We start from the raw sequence: 21,350 nt of genomic DNA, 5'->3' as shown, positions 1-21,350 counted from the left end.
CGTCAGGGCCTCTTTGGTGCCCAAGGAAGACAAGTACTTAGGAGTCTGGGGCACTGAGCTGGGCACCCAGGGGAAGAAGGTCTGCCACTGACTTTATGTCCAGGTTTCTCTTCCTCTGACCCCGCTTGGAGGTAGACCAAGGACCAAGAGTAGCCCCGGAGGGTCTTCCTCTGTCTAGCCCTCATGGTGGAAAATCCACGATGCAAGGTCATGCTGAAGAGGGGTCACGCTGGCTCAGCCAGGCTAGAGCCCCCCCCTTTGTTCCCAGGTGAGTGATACTCACACAGCTAAGGGGGCTGACCCCCTTCCCTGGGGTCACTTGAGAGCTAAGCCATGGAGGAGTCACCTCCTGTCCCATGACCCCCACTGAGACCCTCTCGGTCCCCTTCTCCTCTGGGAAGAGTGGGACCTGCCCTTCTCCTGGGGCCACCCGCTGACTCCTGGGGCCTCTGCCACCTGGCTCACCCCAGGAGCTTTGGCTTGTGAACTCCAAAGATTCTTCCTCAGCTGCCCCTTGACTGTTTCTCAAGTCCCAAGGAAACCCAGAAAGAAAACGCTAGCTGCTGGCTGGCAAGTGGCCCAGCCTCCCAAGTACAGAACGCTGATTCGAATAAGCTCTCTTCTTTCCTGTGCTTCCCAAACCTGGCTGCAGATTCCCCTCATCAGGGGAGTTTTTAAAACTCACAGCCTCCTGGGCTTAGCTCAGGCCCGGACACCCATTGCTCTGGCTCCAAATAACTACTGCTACGGGGACCAGCGCCCGACTCAGCATGCAGGGGCCATCTTCCCTGCCCTCCCCCCTGCACGCCGGGGAGCAGGTGAGTTGCCAAGTCACCCCCAACCAGGCCCTTCTCTCACTCACTGGCTGTTCTTAAGAACCATCACTCTATTCTCCTTTCTAGTCTCAGGTTTCCCTCCTGTTCAAATGCATGGAACTAAGGCCACTCCATGACGACGGCCGCCCCCTGCCCCCCAGCACCATCCTCTTCACCCTCCATAGGCCAACACCCACTTCTACGATGCCCCAACATCCGGACCATCCAACCCACCTTCAGCTACGGGGGGCCAGAGCCCTCCTCGGGGGAGAGCTTGGTCTTGGGGTTGGAAGGTCTGGACTTGACTCTTGCCTCCACATTCACTGGCTCTGGGTCACGGGAAGCGATCTTATGTTCTCAAGTCCAGTTTCTTCGTTGACACCTACACCTCTGGGTTGTTATGAGGTTCAGGAGAGATACTGTGTGACCAAGCGTTTTATAAAGCGAGTGCTGGGCCTGCTTTACACGCCCCTGCTCTGCTGATTGCCAGCAGTGCACCTGTGCGGGCCTGCCCTGGCCGCTTGGGGCCTCAGGGTCCCCCTCTGTGAAATGGGAATAGTAATAGTGTCGCCTTCATAGGTGGCTCTGAAGATTAAATGAGGTAATACATGTGACGGGCTCAGCCCAGAGAAACCTCCCAGTGAATGGCAGCCTTGGTTCATGACCGTGGAAACTGAGGCAGGCTCTGTGGGGTGTGGCGGCTTCATGTCAGGTCTAAGATCTGGACAGAATAGGTCCAAGCGAGAACGGATCTGTTGTGTCGACCTGAGACTTGCTTCTGCCTGGAACCACCCAGCCCTGCCTGCCCCCAGGGCCCTGGTGGGAGGACAGCACCGTCCTGGGGGAGAGGGCTGCCTCCTGTCTGAAGACTGGCATCACTCTCTTGGGGCCGTTCAACCAGGGCCTGACAGTTCGGGTCTCTGGAGAGAGCCTCCCAGATGGTCCTGTGGCCAGCGGGCTGGAATGCGCCTCTCCGGATGTTTCTGCGATGGTTATTTCTGCATCGGAGCTGTGGTCAGGAGAGGCCCTGCACATTCCTGAAGAGGGACACTGAGTCCATGCCAAGCCGTGCAGCAGGGGCCTGGCGTTGTCTATGCAGAAAATGTCCACACAGCAGTGGGGGACAGTATCCTCTCCTTCAGCTCCGTGCTGTCCCAGGGCCTCCTGAACACCATCCACAAGCCTGGGTTTGGTCTAGGCTCCAGAGTGGATCTTTGGTCCAGAAAAGGAATCGTGGAGAGGGGAGGAAGTGAAAGCACTTCCTGGGGGCTGGCTGAGGTCTGCTGGGTGACCAGGGTGGGGCTGAAGCTAGATAATCAGGATTCAGGTTGCCATTACCCTCTGGTTCAACTGGGGTCATGAGGCACCCACTAGTTCAACTGGGGTGACCCACTGGTTCAACTGGCATGATGGCGGCAGCTGGTGGTTCAATTGGGGTCATAGGGGCATTGCATCCTGATTCCTGGTCAGGATCCAGGCAGGAGAACACAGGTTGGAGCCTATCACTTCCCTCCTCCAGTTCTTGTCAAATCAAGTCCACCTGCCAGAGCCTAGCACCCAGCCCCCTCCAAGGTTGGCTCCGCCCACCTTCCCTTGGGCAGACTTATGGCCCCAGCCTAATTCATGCCGCTCCCTTACCCCGGAAAGCTCTCACTGCCAATCCTCACTTACTGCAGTTCTAGTTCTTCATTTAAGCCTTCCTCAGGTCCTACCTGCTCCAGGAAGCCTTCTCAGATCCTTATTCTGAGTTACTCCACTAGGATTTAGCATATATACCATTCAACTTGTGGTTTCAGGATTCCACCAGACCGGGGGCTCCTTGGGGAAGGATCTGGATCTTAGTTTTCTATTCTCTTGGTGCCTGGTATAGTGTTTGGCACTCAGAAGATCTCAATGATTTTTAGTAAACTGAAAATGAAGTTTGGTAAACCTGAAATGAAGGCTAAAGTCAGTACTATTTGGAAGGTGATCCAGAGGGTCTGGGGGTCCCCAGGACGCTGATGAGTCCCACTCTGGGTACTCTAAGTCTCTAGGCTGCCTCTTTGAAGATCAAGAATCTAAGTATCTCAGGGTTGGTAAGAACCTTAAAAGTCACTTATTGAGGTCCCCAGTGTGATATATGGGTAGCGTGATGATCTTTTTGATGTGTCAACTTGGCTAGGCTAAAGCTCTGAGTTATCCAATTGCGCACTGATCCAGGGGTTGCTATGAAGGCATTTTGTAGATGTGATTAAAGTCCGTAATCAGTTGACTTTAAGTAAGGGAGATTATCCTAGATCACTGGGTGGACCTGAATCAATCAGTTGAAAGACCTTAAGAGGTGAGCCAAGGCTTCCCTGAAGAAGAAGAAACTCTGCCTGTGAACAGCAGCTTCAGCCCAAGCTGGAGAGAGTTCCAGACTGTCCTTCCCGATGTCCTGCCGTACAGATTTCACTCACCTAGCCAGCAACTACCATCACGTAAGTCAAGACACATAAGTCTATATATATATATATATCTCCAGGTGGTTGTGTTTCTCTGATTGAACCCAGGTTACCTCTGCATCTACTTCCTCTGGGGCAAACCAAAGCCCTGCCCCAGCCTCAGAGGAGGGTCCACCAGCTCTGAGGCCATTGGCTCTGACACTCCATGGCCAGATTCCTAAGGACCTTTCCAGCTCTACACAATCTTGTTCTTAAAACCACAGTCCCCACCTCAGGTCTGTTCTCGGAAGTCAGGTCTCCGGGTTATTTAGATCCTTGCTACTCAAAGTGTAAACCGCAGAGCAACAGCATCAGTGTCCCTTGGGGGCCTTGTGAGAATTATAGACTCTCAGGCCCCATCCCAGACCTACTGGTTCAGAATCTGCATTTAAACAAGACCAACCAAATCGTCAGAGGTGACGAAGGGAGAAGAACTAATGTAGAGAATTCCGTATTGCTGAGCTAGCCTTCTCTAGTTCCCCCTGGGGAACACCTCCTTTGTACAAATGGGGAGACTGCAGCCCAGCAGGGTAGTGCTTGTGCCTCTCATGAGTAGGGGGAAAGCAGAGAGAGAGAGAGAGAGAGAGAGAGAGAGGGAGAGAGAATGATTTGTCTAAGGGGAGAGAAAGAACCCAGTTTCTAGCTCCCAGCCCAGGCTCCTGCCTTATATTCCCTGCATCCATACACTCTCTTCACAAAGGCGACCCTGTGTGTCACTGGAAGAGGCGGGAGTGGGAAGCAGGGTGGTAAGGAGCTGGCTTTGGTGAAGGGGGAGCGTGGGAAGTCGGCCCCAGCGTGGTGGGGATCCCAGGGGCCACAGAACCAGGAGGATCAAAGCTGTCGGCTCCAGGCAGTAGCTGAAGCCAGCTCTGGAAATGGGAAAGCGAAGGCGTGACTGCAGCAGTAGGGGCTCGGGGTGGCTCCAGGTGAGGGGCAGGTCTCCGGGAGCCACCTGGGAGCTGCCTGAGCATGGGCAGTTTCTGGACAACGGGGAAGTGTGGACAGACTGGGAGGTGGCCGCATCAGCTGGGCCGGTGACTGCTTCACGGCAGGCATTTGTCACGTGCTGAGGACCAGAGCCTAACAGAGGGGTGAGGAGGGGGCCCCAGGCAAGCAGGACAGGCCGGCTGGCAGTCTGCCTTCTTCTCCATGAGCCTGGGGGTGGGGTGGTGAACAACACGGAAGGAGGCATCAGTAAACAGGGTTCCCTTCTTCTCCAATTAGAATTTTAGTTTCCACACTGTAAAATGAGAGAGGTGGAGCTAACTGATTTCTCTTTGGGCTAAATGCTCTACCCATAGTCCTGAGGATGTGATATCCTGAAGCTGAGGTCACAACTGAGTGCCCTGCATGACCCTATCCCCATCCTCCATTGTCTGTGACATTCATACGAGAGGGACAGCAGAGCCTCCGTGGGGAGCAGGGCGCTGCACGACTCCATGAAAAGATACTTCCTACAGCCCTGGGTGTAAGCCCTGTTACTGTCATTTTATATTTGTAGGGTCCTGGGCCAGTGTTTGAACTTCTCTGAGCTTTCTGTTCCTTGACCATAACAGGATGATAATGCCTGCCCTCCCAGGGTAGTTGTGGGAATGCAGGAGGTGAGAAATGCCTCGGACAGAGCCTGACGTGTTATAGACACGTCCGTTCCCTGCATCCAAGGCAGGGGTGGGGTGGGAGGGAGGGAGTGCCCATCCTGGGTCTCTGCTGAGGTTTGCCTAAACTCATCATGATCTCAATCAGAGCTGGGTCTCTTCCCTTGCTGCTGGCTGACGGCAGGGAAATCGTTTTTACATTTTTTTATTACAAAATCAACTCACAGATTTACCGTTTGTGCTGCCAGCTGAAAGCTGTTTCTAGTGGTGATTTGCACTACATTCATCTGTGCTTGTTTATGTTTTCTTTGAAAATACTTATTGTGTTTGTCCTGTCCCCACTGTGGCCAGGCATGTGTCTTCTATTTCTGTCCTATTCTGGCCCCCATTCCCTCCATGTCTCTAGCCCCCAATCATGACGTGTGGGAACTGGACGTGCAGGCAGGAGGCATGGCAGCCAGAAGGACCTCTGATCAAATACGTCCACTTTGTAGATGAAGAAACTGGTGGTCATAGAGGACCAGCAGCTAAGCTAAGTGGAACTGGAACTTCTGTCCTCTTGCTCCAATCCAGGATGGGTTCTACCACCGTGCACCTCACTCTCCCTGATTGGTTTGCTGCAGGGTCTGCCTGCTCAGAGGAGGGAGCATTGCCCCTGAGCCTGGATGTCAGGAAGACTCTAGGCATGAGTGAGGATCTGGGAAGCCTGGGATGGGGGAGTGAGATTAGGAGGATAAAGGGAAGGGTGTGGCAGCCTCTGGTCCCCAATCCCACTGTTCCCACCTGTTAGGAAGGAGTAGAGGTGCTGTGGTCATAGTAATCCTTGGGAAACAGAGCAGTTCCCTTCTGTAGGGAAAGTGATAATACATGAGAAATGATAACACTTAAAAGTGTAGATACTGTTTATTAAGCACATACTCTGTACCAGGCACTTCTTCCATGTTATCCCGTTTAATCCTAGGAGGCAGATATTATTCTCCCACATAGTAAATGACAAAGCAAGTTCAGAGAGACTAAGTAACTTGTCCAAAGTGACACAACTAGTAGCAGGCGGTGGAGGTGGCGAGCGGAGAGGGGGATTGAGTGATGAAGCCAGGCACTCGGGCTTCTAATCCAGCACCCGTGTTCATATGCCACCCTCAGGAAAGGCTGTACAGTTGAAGCAGAGGGGTGGTCTGTGGGCAGCGAGGAAGGAAATACTGACTGAGAGCGGACAGTGGGACCGTTTCAGGCTGGACTGCCCCTCCATCCCCCGGGAAGTCAAGAGAGTACTGGGAACAGCTGAGTGATAAGCGGACGGAGACCCTGGTGCTAAGAGCAAAGTGGGGGTCGTGAGGAAAACAGGCTGGGGTGACGGAGAGATCTTTAGGCACTCAAAGGGTTGTACCTGCGACTTGCTGTGTGAATTTGGGCAAGTCACTCACCTCTCTGGATGTTTGGATGACTGCTACTGTCTCCTTTCACTTTTTGATTTGAGGACTCTGGGATTTTGGCGGGTGGCAGGTCACTCCTATACTTCCCTCCTTCTTAGAAAGATGTAAGAAGTACAGGCTCCCTCATGAACTACCTGCTTGAATTCACAATCTAAGGATTCCCAGGCCATGTGGTGGGCGATGGGAGCCTGTGCTCTGCTGGAAGCTGGGGAGAGAGCAGAACAGAAGGTTTTCTGTCCCAGCTCCGTCAGCTTAATCAATCACCTGGCCTCTTGTTGCCTTAGAGCCGCAAGGGATCCAGGGAGCTGCGGTGGGAGAACGGGCACCTGTGAGCCCATGGCAGTCTCCGGGAGGGCCTGGTGCCGGGCACGGCTGTGGCACGTGGTCTGGGTTGGTCAGGGGCCAGTGTGCAGGGGAGCAGAGGCTGGCTGCAGCGTGCTGGAGCCAGAGGGCCTCTCTTTCTGGGGAGGATTTTGCCAGAGGAAGAGACAAGCCTTGGCTACTTGACCCAAAGTACAAGGGTCTGGGCTGGGTTCTTGAAGTAGAGGAAGAATTGGTAAAAAATACAGGGCGTGGGACTCAGAGAGGCTCCACTGAACCTATACTTTCAAGTCACAGGCCATGGTGAGTAATTTACACCCAGAGCCTCAGGTTCCACCACTGAAAAATGGGAATAATAATGCCCACCTTGAAGGGTTGGGGAGAGAACTGAACGGGAATATAAATGAAGCGTCTTGTATACAGCCTGCCGAAGAGTAGTTAATAAACGGTGGCTGCCACTAGCATTGTTGCCGTTGCTGCTGTTAATAATAATAACAGAGAAAGAAGCAGTCTGCACAAGTGGAAGGAGCGGGGGCCTGCGAGTCAGGTTTGACTACCCGATTCCCGTCACCTCTTTGCTTCCTTCTCGGTAAGAGGAGCGGGTAGCACCAGCTGATCTCAGGGCCCTTTCCTGCTCTGACAGCCTCCAGGCTATGAATAGACGTGGCTGGGGCCCCGGAGGAGCCTAATGACTCAACAGCTAGAGAGGTTAAACTTTCCCAAAAAAGAGTTTCCCTTCGCATTTGATGAACTTAGGGCCCGACAAAGGAAGGGTTTCCTGTCTGGGAGACTAGGGACGAGGGAGCTGGAGGAATCCTCACAGTTAGTGGTGACTGTGACTAACCAGGTGAATGACTAACTCAGACCCTGCTGACCCTCAACCAATCAGGGCTGCCCATGAGCGCCCTGCAAGCCGGCATGATTGAGCACGTCATGGCCATGCCAATCCTGGCTGGCTTTGGGCTTCACGGCATATGGAGGCAGAGGAAGCGGCCAAGAAACCAGCAGGGGAAGGAACACTGGGCTTAGAGTCAGGAGTCCCTGCTTCTCGCTCTAAGTAACTCCGCTGCTCAGCAGCTGCGTGACTTTGAGGGAGTCCCTTCCCCTTCCTGAGCCTCCATGCCTTCATCTGTGCAAGGGAGCTAACAGTACCTGCCCTGGCAACTCCCCTGAGCTATGAAGGCTGAGACTCAAGAAATAAGATGAAAGTGCATTGTGATCACTAAGGCACTGAAAGAACGGGAAATTTTGTCATTATTCTATCCCAGAGGGACTCCCAGTCTCTCAGGAGACCCATTTGTGTCCCCAAAGGGGTCAGGTGGACACAGACTGCTGCCTTTGGGTTTGGGGTCAAGATCAGTCTAATATAGGGCCCTTTCCAACCATCTGATCACAGCCCAGAGAGCTGTTTCTTAGATCTGAGCCCATATGGACAGCTCCCAGCCAGGTATCATAGCCAGAGTGAGAGGTGACAAAAAGCCAGTGATGGTTGGGTGGGGCAGAGTGGGCAGTGCCAGTCTAGGGCCCCCACAGAACTAGGGTGGTTCTTTGATGCTCTCTTTCCTCTTGCCAAGCTCCTTATAAATAAAAAAAATCAGGGTTTCCCTGGTGGCGCAGTGGTTGAGAGTCCGCCTGCCGATGCAGGGGATGCGGGTTCGTGCCCGGGTCCGGGAAGATCCCACATGCCGCGGAGCGGCTGGGCCCGTGAGCCATGGCTGTTGAGCCTGCGCGTCTGGAGCCTGTGCTCCGCAACGGGAGAGGACACAACAGTGAGAGGCCCGCACACCGCAAAAAAACAAACAAACAAAAAATCATCAGAACCACACTCTTTCTGCCTCTACCCCCAGCTTTCAGCTTCTCTCTTGGTGAGGATTACAAACACTTCGGGAAACGGCAGGGATGGAGGGGAAGGATGATGCCGTCTCACTTCTGCACACCTTAAACCCATCAGTAGCATTCTCTGAGTGCTCCTGCGTATTGCTGGGTACTGTGCCGGCTCTGCGAGCACAGAGATGGGAACCACAGGGCCCTGCCCCCACGGAGGTTAATTACACCCCGTGTGGTTAAAGAGACAAAATACACCCCCTGAAATGTAAACAGCTGTGCAAAACAGCCTACACTGTGTCACTCAGCTGGTCTTGACAGTAAGTCCTGCAGTCATCCGGAGCCAGTGGCCTGGGATGGTCTGGAAGACTTCAAGGAGGAGATGGGATTTGAACTGGACCTGGAAGGTTAGCTTGGACAAGATAAATAGAAGACAGAGAAAAAGGCATGCCAGATGGGCACACTTCAGGTGTTCTCGAGGGACAGTTGGGCTGCAGTGGAGAGATCATGTCAGTAAGAAGTGAGAAATGAAGTCGGACATAGAGATTGCAGCCAGGTATGAGGTCCTGAAAATTTGGGATGAGGAGTGTGGATTTATGGATTACATGGGCAGCAGGGGGGCATTGAGGGCTTCTGAGAAGGGTATTGGTATGGTCATAGCTGTGCTTTGGGGAGATTCTTTCTGGCAGCCTTATCCTCGGGAGCTTGCCCTAAAGGGGAATGAGGCTGGAGGCAAGGAGGTCAGTTGGGTGGTTACTGTGGAGCTGGGGACCAGGGTACTGAGAAAGATGGGGCACACACCAAGGGTAAGATGTGCGGGGAGAGAGAGAGGGAAGGTCTAAGGACCTGCAGTGCTCCTGAAACCCTGGCAGGTGGCAGGGAGGTGGGAGAGGGGAGGAGACGCCGGACAAAACCCAATCTGGTCCTTCCCAGGAAAGCAGGCTCCTCTTTGGGCAGACCTGAGTCTGACCATCCTGCACTAAACTCACTCACAGCGTCAGCAGGACCCAGAGGTGCCCCCACTTGGGCCACATCCACTCCTGGGGTCCTTTTCATCATCTTCCAGAAACCACATAGCATAGCTCCCTGCGGTCTCCAGAGAGCAGCGGAATCTCGGGACAGTCCTGCAGTGGACAAACGGCAGGGACGGCGTCCAGTACTGCCTTTTACCCCTCTCGGCTCCTGTTGACTCCCAGGAAAACACTGCCATCTTGTCATGGGCTATGCCAAATGGCAATGAGCCCGTGGGAGCTCAGCCAGGGCTAGGAGGAGGACCAGGGAGAGGAGAAGGAACGGGAAAGATGGAGGAAACAGCTCCTGGAGGCGCCCTAGTGAGCTCTGGGGGGAGGTGGGCTGGGAGCACATCAGGACCCGGAGGAGTCCTGGAGGTCATTTCGGCCAAACCCTCATTGTCTGGAGGTGAACCTGAGACTCGGGCAGGGGAAGGGACTTGCCCAAGGTCATACAATGGGACAAGTAATGGAGCTGGGCTGGAATTATAGTCTTGGGAGTGGGTAAGGTGTTTATCCCTGTTTGGACACCTGAATAGCACATCAAGGGCCTCACTGGAGATTCTTTCTCGGGTACCCACTTGTGCGCCTTGTGTGTGTGCCCGTGTATGTCCTGTGTGAGCTTGCGTGTGTGCCTGTGTGTGCACCTGTGCCTATACTGTGAGAGAGTCTGGGTGTGTGTGGCCTCCTACACTGAGGTCTGCCCTGGCTGGAAGAGGAGAACTGGGGCCATTCCTGTGAGGTGACTGTTTTCCTGGGACAGCAGTAAAGAAGGCAGACAGGGCTAGGTCTGGCTTCCAGCACCAGCTCTGCTGCCCTAAGAAAATTAAAGGCACTGGCTGGCAGAGCCTAAACTCCTGGCGCTGGGCACACACGTGCACGCAGACACGCACACACACACACACACACCCCAAGAAGTACTCATAGCCACAGTTATGGAGTGTTCCAGGCACCCAGAGCGGCCCCGTGTGCCTCAGAGTGCCAAGTACCTGCCTCCACACGTCTCCCTGAAGCCCCAGTCGGCGTAGACACGCTGGGGTCCGGGAGCCGATCTGCAAGGACACGGAGGAGTCGAGCGTTCCCCACCACTTACACTCGGCGCCCTGCTCCAGGGCCTGGCGCGGCCACACCCCTCCTCCCCAGCCGCCGCCCGTCGCTCCTGCCCCTCTCACACACTTCAGAGTCCCCTGGGGCCCTCTCGCAGCCTGGCAGGGACAAGTTAGGGCTGGCCCTGCTGGAGAGTCAAGTCCGGAGCCAGGATTCGACGCCTCCCCCGAGCCCTGTCCCTACGGAGCAGACACGTCAGGCTGAACTCGGGTCTCTGGGAGCGCGGGGTTCGGCGCCTAGACCCTCTCCGGGAGAACCTCCCAGCCCCAGCCGGCTCCGGACTACCCCAGAACCCGGCGCCCAGCCCCCGGGTCCCCGCCCCCCGCCCGGCGAGTAGTTACCGATGGTGGTGATGACGGTGATGGCGAAGTAGAAGGAGCCGGCGAAGCGCCACTGCACGCCGGCCTTGTGCGGCTTGAGGCGCAGCACGACGCGCTCGAGCTCCTCGTAGCCGCCCTGGCTGAGGTTGTAGCGCGCCCGCAGCTCCTGCTGCCGCAGCTCCAGCCGCTGCCGCTCGATCATCTCTGGCTCCGACTCGAGCGCGTCGAAGACCGCGGCGCCCACCAGCAGGTAGGTGAATGTGCACACGATGAGCGCCAGCGTGCGCACATTCTGCCGCTTCATCGTCCCGCCCGGGCCGCCGCCGGCCCCCCGGCGCCCCCGGCCCGCGCCCCGGCCCCGGCCGCCGCTGCTGCTGCCCCGGAGGCGGCCTGGGGCATGGCTGCGCTCGCTGCTCCCCGCGCCGGGCACCCACTCCGCGCCCCGGGGCCGCAGCCGCCAACGCCGCCGCCGCCGCCGCCGCCGCCGCGGAGCTGTCCCTTCAGCACCACCCACCGCCCTCCTCCGCCCGGCCCCGCTCCCGCCCCCCGCCCCCCGCCCGCAGGCCGCCTCCTCCCGCCAGCCCTCCCGCCCAGCCAAATAAGGACTGGGGAGACGCGCCGAGGGAGGGAGGAGGGGGGGATGCCGGAGGGGGAGGGGAGGGGGAGCGACGGGAGAGCAGCGGAGAGACCGGGCAGGACAGAGAGCGAGAGAGAGGGAGAGACCCAGAGAAAGATAAGTAGGCAGAGAAATGCATGTAACTACAGAGGAAGAGAGAGAGAAGAGTCAGAAGGGGGTGTGACAGACAAGGAGATAAAACCAGAGGTAGACTCATAGACACAGAAAAAAGAAGAGGCAGGCAGAAAAATACAGAGCGAGAGAGGCACAGAGCGAAAGATGGAAACAGAAAGAGCCGCAGGCGAGAGACAGAGAGACCTGGATAGCTGGAGATAAACCGACGACACAGAAAAAGAGAAGCAAGGAAGGGGAAAGGAACTGGGCCAATCAGGCCTCTGGGCCACCCCACCTTCATCCCTCCACCAAAATCACAACAGGCTCTAGCTGGACGGGACCTCGGGCCTTGCTGTCCTGCCCTTTACTATGTAGATGAGGAACCTGAGGCAGAGAGGTCCAGTGCCGTGCAAGGGCACACAGTGAGTTAGTGTCAGCACTCGGACCCAGCCAAGCTTTCCCTCCTCCCAGGCCCTAGTCCCTCCCCTGTGCCAGTCTGCTGGCTGTCTCAGAAATAGGAGGGCACAGCTGTGGACCGGGCACACATGGGCCAACACCCAAGGGAAAGCCCTGCTCTCGTGAAATGTGTCCCTTCCTAGGTCAGCACAGCTCCTGGAACTGGCTGAGGAAGCACAGGCTGCTAGCCTAGGCCACTAGCACCCAGTCCTAAGGGTTCCTGCTCTGCTCCCCAGGGGCCTTCGAGGACGGGCCTGACACCTATGGCCCCTGTCCTGCACCAGCTGGCCAGGCTGGGCTTGCGCCGGGCTGCCAGGGATAGTACTGGACACCACCACGGGGCATCCCAATAGAACTGGGATCTAACTGAAATAGGGTGGGGGGGGGAGGGGCGCAGATCAGGAGCCTCGCTGACAAATTGGAGGAGCCAGCAGACCTCCTCCTACACCTCAGTTTCTTCATTTGTCAACATGGTGCAGTGGTGGCGAGGACGGCAGGCTGTGGGACTTCAGCGAGGCGTCATTGCCCCCTCGGAGTCTTGCTTCCTTATCTCCTAGATGAGGTGCCACGGCAGATGATCCCACAGGCCCTGCTTAGCTCCAAACAACTCCAGACTTGGATGGGCTGAGTGAGCAGAATGACTGGAATGCAAATCCCACTGCCAAGGAGGGTCAAAAAGTCTTTCACAGGACCCTGGCGTGGGCCATGAGGAGAGACATGTGAGAGACCCCAAGACCTCTGAGGGTGGGCTCAGGAGGCAGCCAGCCAGAAGCGGGAGCACCATCTGTCCACATCCTGGGCTGACCTGTCCCTGCCGGTCACTACACTGCTTCTCCCAGGAGTGCCCCCAACTCATCCCTTTCTTCCGCCATTCGTGCAACAAGTATGTATCAAACATCTGCCTTGTATCAGGCGAGGCACGTTACATTCATTATCTCTAGTCTTTACCATGATCCTGAAAGGAAGGGATGGTTATGTCCATTTTATAGATGTAGAAACCGAGGCTAAAGGCAGAGAATCCCCCGAGGGCATTCTGCTGGGAAGAGACCTCATCTGCTTTCCAAGCCCGTCCTCTTCTCCATGGTGACTCCTCGAGCCTTCATTTATTTTCACTGTAAATGGGATAGCTAATCACACTAGCTCTTGAACAGATTGTTGTAAGGGATCAAAGGGGATGACCTACGTGTAAATCAGACAATATGAGGTTCTATAACAACTTCTTCTCCCCTAAGACTCAGGTCTTTGACCAGAGCCTGCTGGGAAGGCCTTGATTGGTGGCTCTTTGTCCCCTCCCCCTCCCCTCAAAGGTCTTTGTGTTGTGTCAGACTCTTTGATCCGCCACAAACTTTTGGTCCTGCCCCTTTGGCCATGAACTCAGCCTGTTGCAGCCTTTCCCTCTTGGCATCCTGCAGCTCTTTGGAAGAAAAGCACTGCCTTTCCTGGCTTCCCAGGGGTGCAGGCTCAAGTTAGGTTCTGTGTTCCTGGCCACAATCACCCCAGAAGCCAGTTCCCCCGAAGCCAGTCTAGGGGAGCAAGTGTCTCACTAGCCTGCTTTTCAGTGTGAAAGGCTATGTATGTGTCCAAGGTCTGTTCACCTCTGGCTACCAGACCAGACTGCTGTGCAGATGAAAGGTGATACTATGAGTGAAAGAGCTTTGGAAAAGGGAAAAAGCTCTCTTTAGGGGCAGGGCATTTATTATTAATAATGATAATGCTTGTTCTCACAGCACTTCAGAACTGAAAGGACCTTTAGAGATCATCTAGCCCAAGCTTCTCACATTACAGATGAGGAAACTGAGGCCCAAAGAGTAAGAAGGGTGCTGCCCAGGGTCCCAAAGCGAGTGGGAAGCCCAGGACCCACGTGCCGTGGCTGGGGTCTTTCCTATTATCTCTCATTATGTCTGAGGTCAGGACACCCACCAGCAGGGGAGCACAGTGCCCTTGGAGCCCAGGAGGGCAGCCTGGGTCTCCTCCTCCTGCCCCTCCTCCTTCCCTTCTTTTAAGGAGGGGGGACCAGTGGGTGTAATTGCACGGGTGCCACTCACGTTTTCTGAGTAACCCCCAGGACCTATAGGCAGGAATTGCATTGGCCAGCCCTCGACCTGGGTGGGATGGTGCCAAAGGCCTGGAAGCCTATTCTGCTCCTTTCTGTCCAGGACTTCCAGGACCTGCCTGTACCTCACCACCACCACCACCACCCCCATGGGGATGCCCCACCCTCTGCCCAAGGCCAAGTGTCAGAAAGCACCTCTGTCAACCCTGTCCATTATAAATGATAAAAACTGCTCAGCTGTGGCTTCCCCAAATTCTTGTATTTTTTTTAATCCATTGGTGACTCCAGGGGAGGAAGCTTTGGGCCAGTAAGGGAGAGAGTTTTTTACATCCTTCAAATCATTATACTGGTCAGCCTTCTGTGCGAGGATTTTCTGAAATCCTGTCCGGTACAGAGAACACAGGGTGGAGAGTTGGGAGGCCTGGGCTGGGGTCCTGGCTCTGCCACCGCTCTGCCACCTGCTTGCTGTGGGCCAGTCACTCCTCCCGGGGCCTCGGTTTGCACAGCCATAAATGGAGGGGTTTGGATCAGGGCATGTCTGTTCCCTTCATTTATAACATCCCATGACCTTCCTGGCCTGCTTCTGCTTCCCTAGTTCTTCCAAGAATCAGGTGAAAAGAGAGTATAGTCACTGCTTTTAAGACTTTAGTTTGTGAGGAAAAGGACACAGTCTGAGTCAGGATAAATGGTACAGAATTTAATTATCATTAGTTGCTGCATATTATTATGTACGAAGCATCATACACATAAGATTTTACAGGTTTTTTTAAATTGGAGTATAGTTGATATACAATGTTGTATTAGTTTCAGGTGTACAGCAAGGTGAATCAGTTATACATATACATATATCCACTCTTTTTTACTTTTTTTTCCCATATAGGCCATTACGGAGTATTGAGTAGAGTTCCCTGTGCTTATTTTCCAGTTTTATATTCCACTCCATTCCTCTCTAAGCTCTAGACACATCCAAGTACTTTTGTGCTTCACTCCTGGCTCATGTGGCTCCCATCAGCTGGGATGCTGATACCTCCTCAACCTCTCCATTTTCTATCTATCGAACTCCTATTCAGGCTTCAAGACCCAACTCAAAGGCCACACCCTCAATGAAGCATTCCCCAATTGCCTCCAATCAGAATCACTGGCTCCTTTGGGCTTCCACAGCCCCCTGTCCAAGCTTCAACTCAGTAGACACTCCCCCTGCCTCGCTGACCCTTTAATATTTGTCTTCCTCCCCGGTTCATTATTTTCTCCAGGCAGAGACCCTTCTTACTCATGGTACACCTCCCGCAGTGGGAGCACCGTGCTTTGCACATCAGAGTCGCCCCACATGTTTTCTTGGGTACTCAGTACACAGTGAAGACCTTAAAGCATCCTCACCTGCTGGGATAGAGACCAGCAGCGTCAGTGAGGCCAGGGACCCAGACAGCAAAGCCTGTGGGCAGAAAAACCCGGACAATCTTTTTCTGTGACACTTTGCAGATACTTCAAAGGCTGGAGCAAGCCCTGCTTGCTCCTTGTTTAGAAGAAGAGGATAAAGATAAATTTGAGAGTTTGAAGGCCTGAGAAAGTCAGTGGGGAGAGCACTGAACTGGGAGTCCAGGTCCAGGAGCTTTGGTCCCGGTGCTGCTGCCAACTACCAACTAGCTGGTGGACTCAAGGAGTCGCTTTGTCTTTCTGTGCCTCGATTTCCTTTTCTATAGGATGAAAGGGTGGGTTATCTTGAAAAGTCTCTTCTCACTCTGACATTCCGTGATGTTAACGACAGGCTTAGCCCTGTGATTAGCAATGCTCATTCTACAACAGCCAAGAATACGGTCTGACAGATGAGGGGCAAAGAGGCCTCTCTGTCCCTCACTTTCTAGCCCCCCTTTATTGGCCAGTTTGGCTGGAAGATGGTGGCAGGAGGTGGTGAGGTAGGGGGAGAAAGGACTGACCCCTAGTCAGACAAGCTGGGGTTCAAATCCTGATTCTATCAATTACTAGTTGGACCAGAGCCTGCCGTGAAATTCTGGTCCATCCTGGCTGGATGAGGCCACAAGCTCCTGGAGGGCAGGGATAGGGCCTTAGTCATCTCCACGCTCCACAACGCTTGATACAGCACCTGGCACAGAAAGCGCTCTGGAAACACTCCATTCGTCCCAGTAGCCCTGGCTGGGCTAGGTGGGCTGGCAGGGCCTGGAGCCCCTGGTTTGCTGTAGGAAGGAGTGTCCAGGGCCATCTCAACATCAAGCCAGGGGCAGGCCTGAGAAGGGGGAGGGCCCTGTGGGCCCAGGAGCTGCAGCAGAGAGGGAAGTGGCTGACACAGAGAGTTGCCCCAGGGATCCTGGCCTCCGAGGGCAGGTTGATTGGATTCAGGGCACTTAAGCTATGACTGAGGTGTTTCTTGGTGTGCCTCTGTAGGGAGAGACGTGGAGGATTAGTCTGGATTTACAGAGCATAACCAGTCCAGTGCAGCCGGCTCGCGTTTGTCAAGAGACACTATTTGTTTAACATCTCAAGCCCAAACCAAACACAAAAGGCAGCTGTTCACAAAGGAGAGGCTCTGCGAGCTGTTGGGGGAAGAGCGCTACCCCTGGAGGTGGACACCTGGCTCTGTTCTCAGTCCTGCCCCGATGGGCTGGGTGACAAGCTCACAACACAGACTTGGGTGTCCTGCTAGTGAGAGTGAGAACCAACCCGTCTTCATAGAGTTGCCATAGGGAACGGGCTTGCTCCCTGCGTTAGCAGAAAGCCTTAGTCCAAAGTCTGTACCTAGCTACCACATTGGACGGATCCCTTCCCATAGAGACGATCTCCTTGGTGGCCTCCCTCTCTGACTCTGAATACTGCGTGGAGATGAGCATCCTCGTGTGTGTCCTTAAGGACCTGCAGGGAATTTCCACTGGGACGCATACCCAGAAGCGTCACAGTACTTATGCCCACTGCATGGCACTAAACGCCGCGGGGCTGTCCTCAGCGTGGCTGTCTTGGTTTTCACTCTCCCTGGCAGTGCATGAGTTGGTCTGCTTGCTCCTCACTGACACTGGTATGATCCACTTTTCTATTTTTGCCACTTGTATGTTTCACTATTTTCTACTAATTTCCCCCTTTCTCTCCCTTTCCCCTCCCCTGCATTACTGGGGTCTTAGGCAGGCCAGCAGGTGATGACAAAGCGAGATCTGGGAGAAAACCAGCCGCTGCTCTCCAGCCCGGTGTGTGTGTGTGCGCGTGTGCGTGTGTGTGTGTGTGTGTGCGTGTGTGTGTGTGTGTGTGTGTGTGTGTGTGTGTGTGTGTGTCTCTAAAGGAGGCTGTGAGCCTGAGACTTTCAGTTTCAGGCCTGATCATTTTTTCCCCCTCTCTATCCGCCAACCCTTGTCAGTTTCCCCTCCACTCATATTCTCCTCTGTGTTTGGCCAAGCTCACAGAATAATTAAAACTAGAGGAAACCTTAGACCAGGCAGTGCCGATGAGGAAACGGAGGCTTGGCAAGGGGAGTCCGCATCTCCAGGCCTCATGGCTTGCTGGGCCAGAGCTGGGATTTGAGCCTAGCTATCCTGACCTCGAGGGCAAGGTAAGTGCCCTAGACTTTCCCCCCTCACATCACTAGAATTAAGTCCCTTAAGCCTGTCCTCAGTAGAGATTCTGGAGCCGCCATGACCCGTATTCTCTGACAAACGTGTTGCTGCTAAGGAAAAAAATGAGCCTGGAGATCTAGTCAACAGCCTCACAAATCTTGAGATCCTTCTTTGCAGGTTTATGGCTTCTGAGAAGCAAGCAGAGGCAGCCAGTTCTTAGCAACAAACACAATAATTATAATAACACTTGCAATGATTAATCAGCAAGCGAGTATTGAGTGGTGCCTCTGAGCATGCATGGCAGCGTGTGTGTGTGTGTGTGTGTGTGTGTGTGTGTGTGTGTGTGTGTCCATCCGGGTGGGGGAGAGGGCAAGGGGGGTGACTTTATTCCCAGTGAGCAGGTTTTAGGTGTCCTTCCCTCAGTTGAGGGGCTGGGTCACAACCGTGGCATTCCTTGGGTAGAGTTGTGATCTGGCTAGAGCTGCAGCTGTTTCTGCCGGGAGAGGAGTCCTATCCTGTCGTCCTGGATGTTGGGGTCCTGACCATATACTGGGAAAGAGGAACGGATGAACAGAAGCCAGTTCTAGGCCTGTCAACCAGATTAACATGGGACTTCACCAACGTGATGTACATGGCAAAACCAAGGAACTTGGCATGTTCAGCCTGGAAAAAAGATGCAGAGGACATGTGAGCTGTCACACGGAGGAGGGGTTCGCTTTGTTCTGGGTGGCCTAGGAGGGGCCGGTGATCTGTGTGGAAATGCTCCAGTAAAAGAGCTTTCAGCTTAAAATAGATGGAGCGTTCTCTCTGCCTCTGCAGAAGCCATGGGCTGCCCAGATGTAATGAGCTTCTGGTCAATGAAGTTATGCAAGCACAGCCTGATTGATCGCTTGGGTTCAAGCTGTCTTGTTTTCTTTTTCATCTTTTTTTCCTTCCAGTTTTATTGAGATATAAATACATACCACCCTATATAAGTTTAAGGTGTACACCGTAATGATTTGACTTACATGTATCATGAAATGATTACCACATTGAGTTTGGTCAACATTCATCATCTCGTATAGATACAAAATTCAAGAAAAAAAGATCTTTTTCCTTGTGATGAGAACTCTTAGGATTTATTCTCTTAACAATTTTCCTAGACAACGTACAGCAGTGTTCACTGTGTTCATCATGTTGCACGCTGCATCCCTAGTACTTACTTATCTTAGACCCAACTGGGGGTTTGTACCTTTGACTGCTTTCATCCGATACCCTCCCCCCCAACTCTGGTAACCACAAATCTGATCTCTTTTTCTACGGATTTGTCTGTTTGTTTGTGAAGTATGATTGACCTCCAACACTTTGTTAGTTCCTGGTATACAACAAAGTGATTTGATATTTCTGTGCGTTACAAAATGATCACCACGGTAAGTCTAGTTACCATCTGTCACCATACAAAGGTATTACATTATTATTGACTATGTTCCACACACTGTACATTTCATACCCATGACTCACTTATTTTTTAACTGGAAGTTTGTACCTCTTAATCTCCCTCGCCTATTTGGGGTTGAGGCTATTTTAGAAGGATCCAAAGAGCTAGTACAGTGCCTGGCACATAGCATCTGCAAGAAATGCCTTCTGACATGATTGCTAAAAGTACTGAGTGTGGGGGCTGGACTAGATGCACTCTGTGGTCCATTCATGGAGCATTTCCTCTGTGCCAGGCCCTTTGACCCTCCTGGAAATGCTATATAATGCTCCGGCCCCAGGAAGGGCTGTACCTGGAGCTCTTGCTGAGCCCTCACAGCACTGCTTTCTCCCAGCTCCCCCATCCCCACCCACCCAAGGTCCCCACACGTATACCCTACACCTCACTGCTTGCAGAAGCCCAATACTCACAGGTTGGAGTAAGGGCCTAGAGGCCCTAGGGCTCCAGCAAGGGAAATGAGCCTCCAGCAGGCTAATTACTGGAGCTGATTCTATTAAGTGGATAGCTTGCTCTAGGCAAAGCAATTACAGCTAATCAGCCCCTTGCAGCAGTCCAAAGGGACAGTCGTTTGAGCGAGACACATGCGTGACTAGGAGCATCAAAGCAGTCTGAGGCTCAGGCCTGGGCAGATTTGTCTCAGGCCAAAGACTGCTCAGAAAGTGGTACCCCGGCCCCTTCCCTGGGCTGCCCAGATCTCAGGCCACTGCGGTGCTGCAGCTCCGTGGAAGCAGCACTGAATGGAAACTCAAAGACCTGTGTTGAGACTTGGCTCTGCCACCAAGGAGCTGAATTTCACTGGGGAGAGTGCCTCTCTGACCTGAGCCTCAGTTTCCCTGTCTGTCAAGTGAGTAGGATGGACTAGGGAAGAATCTAGTCCAAGCTTGAAACTGGAGTCCATCTCGATATTGTACTGTATACTTAGAAATGTCTAAGAGGGAAGATCTAACACTGTGTTCTTATAAAAAATAATAACAACAACAATAGGGGACTTCCCTGGTGGTCCAGTGGTAAAGAATCCACCTTCCAATGCAGGGGACTCGGGTTTGATCCCTGATCGGGGAACTAAAATCCCACATGCTGAGGGGCAACTAAGCCCGCACGCCACAACTACTGAGCTCGCGTGCCTCAACTAGAGAGCCTGCGTGCTGCAAACTACATATCCCACGCCCTCTGGAGCCCGCCTGCCACAACTAGAGAGAGAAAAACCTGCACGCCACAATGAAAGATCCCACATGCCTCAACTAAGACCCGACACAGCCAAAAATAAAAATAAATAAATAAATAGAATAAAAATAAAAAATAAAATCTGTTAAAAATAATAATAGCAATAATAAATAAAGAGGTAGGAGGAAACTTTTGGAGGCGATGGACATGCTTACAACATAAATTGTCTTGATGGTTTCACAGGTGTATGTACACTTATCTCCAAATGCAACAAGTTTTATACATTAAATATGTACAGTTTTTTGTATGTCAATCATGTCTCAATGAAATGGTTTTAATTTAAAAAAAACAAAAGCAGAGATGTTAGTCTATCTAGTCCATCTGGTTTGGATTCTAGTCCAGGCTAAAATGACCTGACCAGCTAGAGAAGAACTTTTTGAAATCCTCAAACATGGAAATATATGCTGCAGGATCTAATTATTCAGGCTATTTTAAAAAACCTGAAATAATGTATTTTTAAAAATTACGAATGCCCTCCTGGAATTTTTTTCCTCTAGAAATTTAATGAAATGTGTGTTCCCTCAAAAACAGACAAGATTTTTTTGACCATGATTTAGTGGCTTCCAGATTCTTTGAGGAAGTTGGGTCATGTTAGCGGGGGAAGGAACGGGAGAGGAGGTCCCTGGAAGTGAGGGGGTAATGAGCCAGATGGAGACAGGAGAGTCACTGGGCCATGGCAGTGTCTGTTCTACCTGTGCTGGTTCCTTTCCCAGAGGAAGAACTCCCTGAAAGATTCTTGGATGCTGTCAGAACGCTGAGGAGGAATTTATTTATTTATTCATTTATTTTAAAATTTTTAAATTTTATATTGAAGTGTAGTTGATTAACAATGTTGTGTTAGTTTCAGGTGTACAGCAGAGTGATTCAGTTATACATATACATGTATCTATTCTTTTTCAAATTGTTTTCCCATTTAGGTTATTACAGAATATCTAGCAGAGTTCCCTGTGCTATATGCTAGGTCCTTGTTGG

At 52.9% G+C, this 21,350-nt stretch overlaps 1 protein-coding gene across 1 annotated transcript in view; it reads right to left on the bottom strand.

Annotated features, from left to right (window-relative positions):
• KCNK3 (potassium two pore domain channel subfamily K member 3) overlaps window positions 1-11,191 on the bottom strand; it is a gene marked incomplete at both ends in the record, with an annotated part of 36,292 nt that extends 25,101 nt beyond the window's left edge. Inside the window, one exon of the mRNA XM_082672677.1 lies at window positions 10,909-11,191. Within this exon, the coding sequence (XP_082528803.1) occupies window positions 10,909-11,191 (283 nt within the window). The remainder of the gene's footprint in view (window positions 1-10,908) is intronic.
• Between the last annotated feature and the right edge of the window lie 10,159 nt (window positions 11,192-21,350).

The sequence above is a fragment of the Grampus griseus genome, assembly GCF_964374135.1.
Source record: "Grampus griseus genome assembly, chromosome: 15".
Classification (NCBI taxonomy): Eukaryota; Metazoa; Chordata; class Mammalia; order Artiodactyla; family Delphinidae; genus Grampus; species Grampus griseus.
This window is presented reverse-complemented; position numbering and strand designations above follow the sequence as displayed.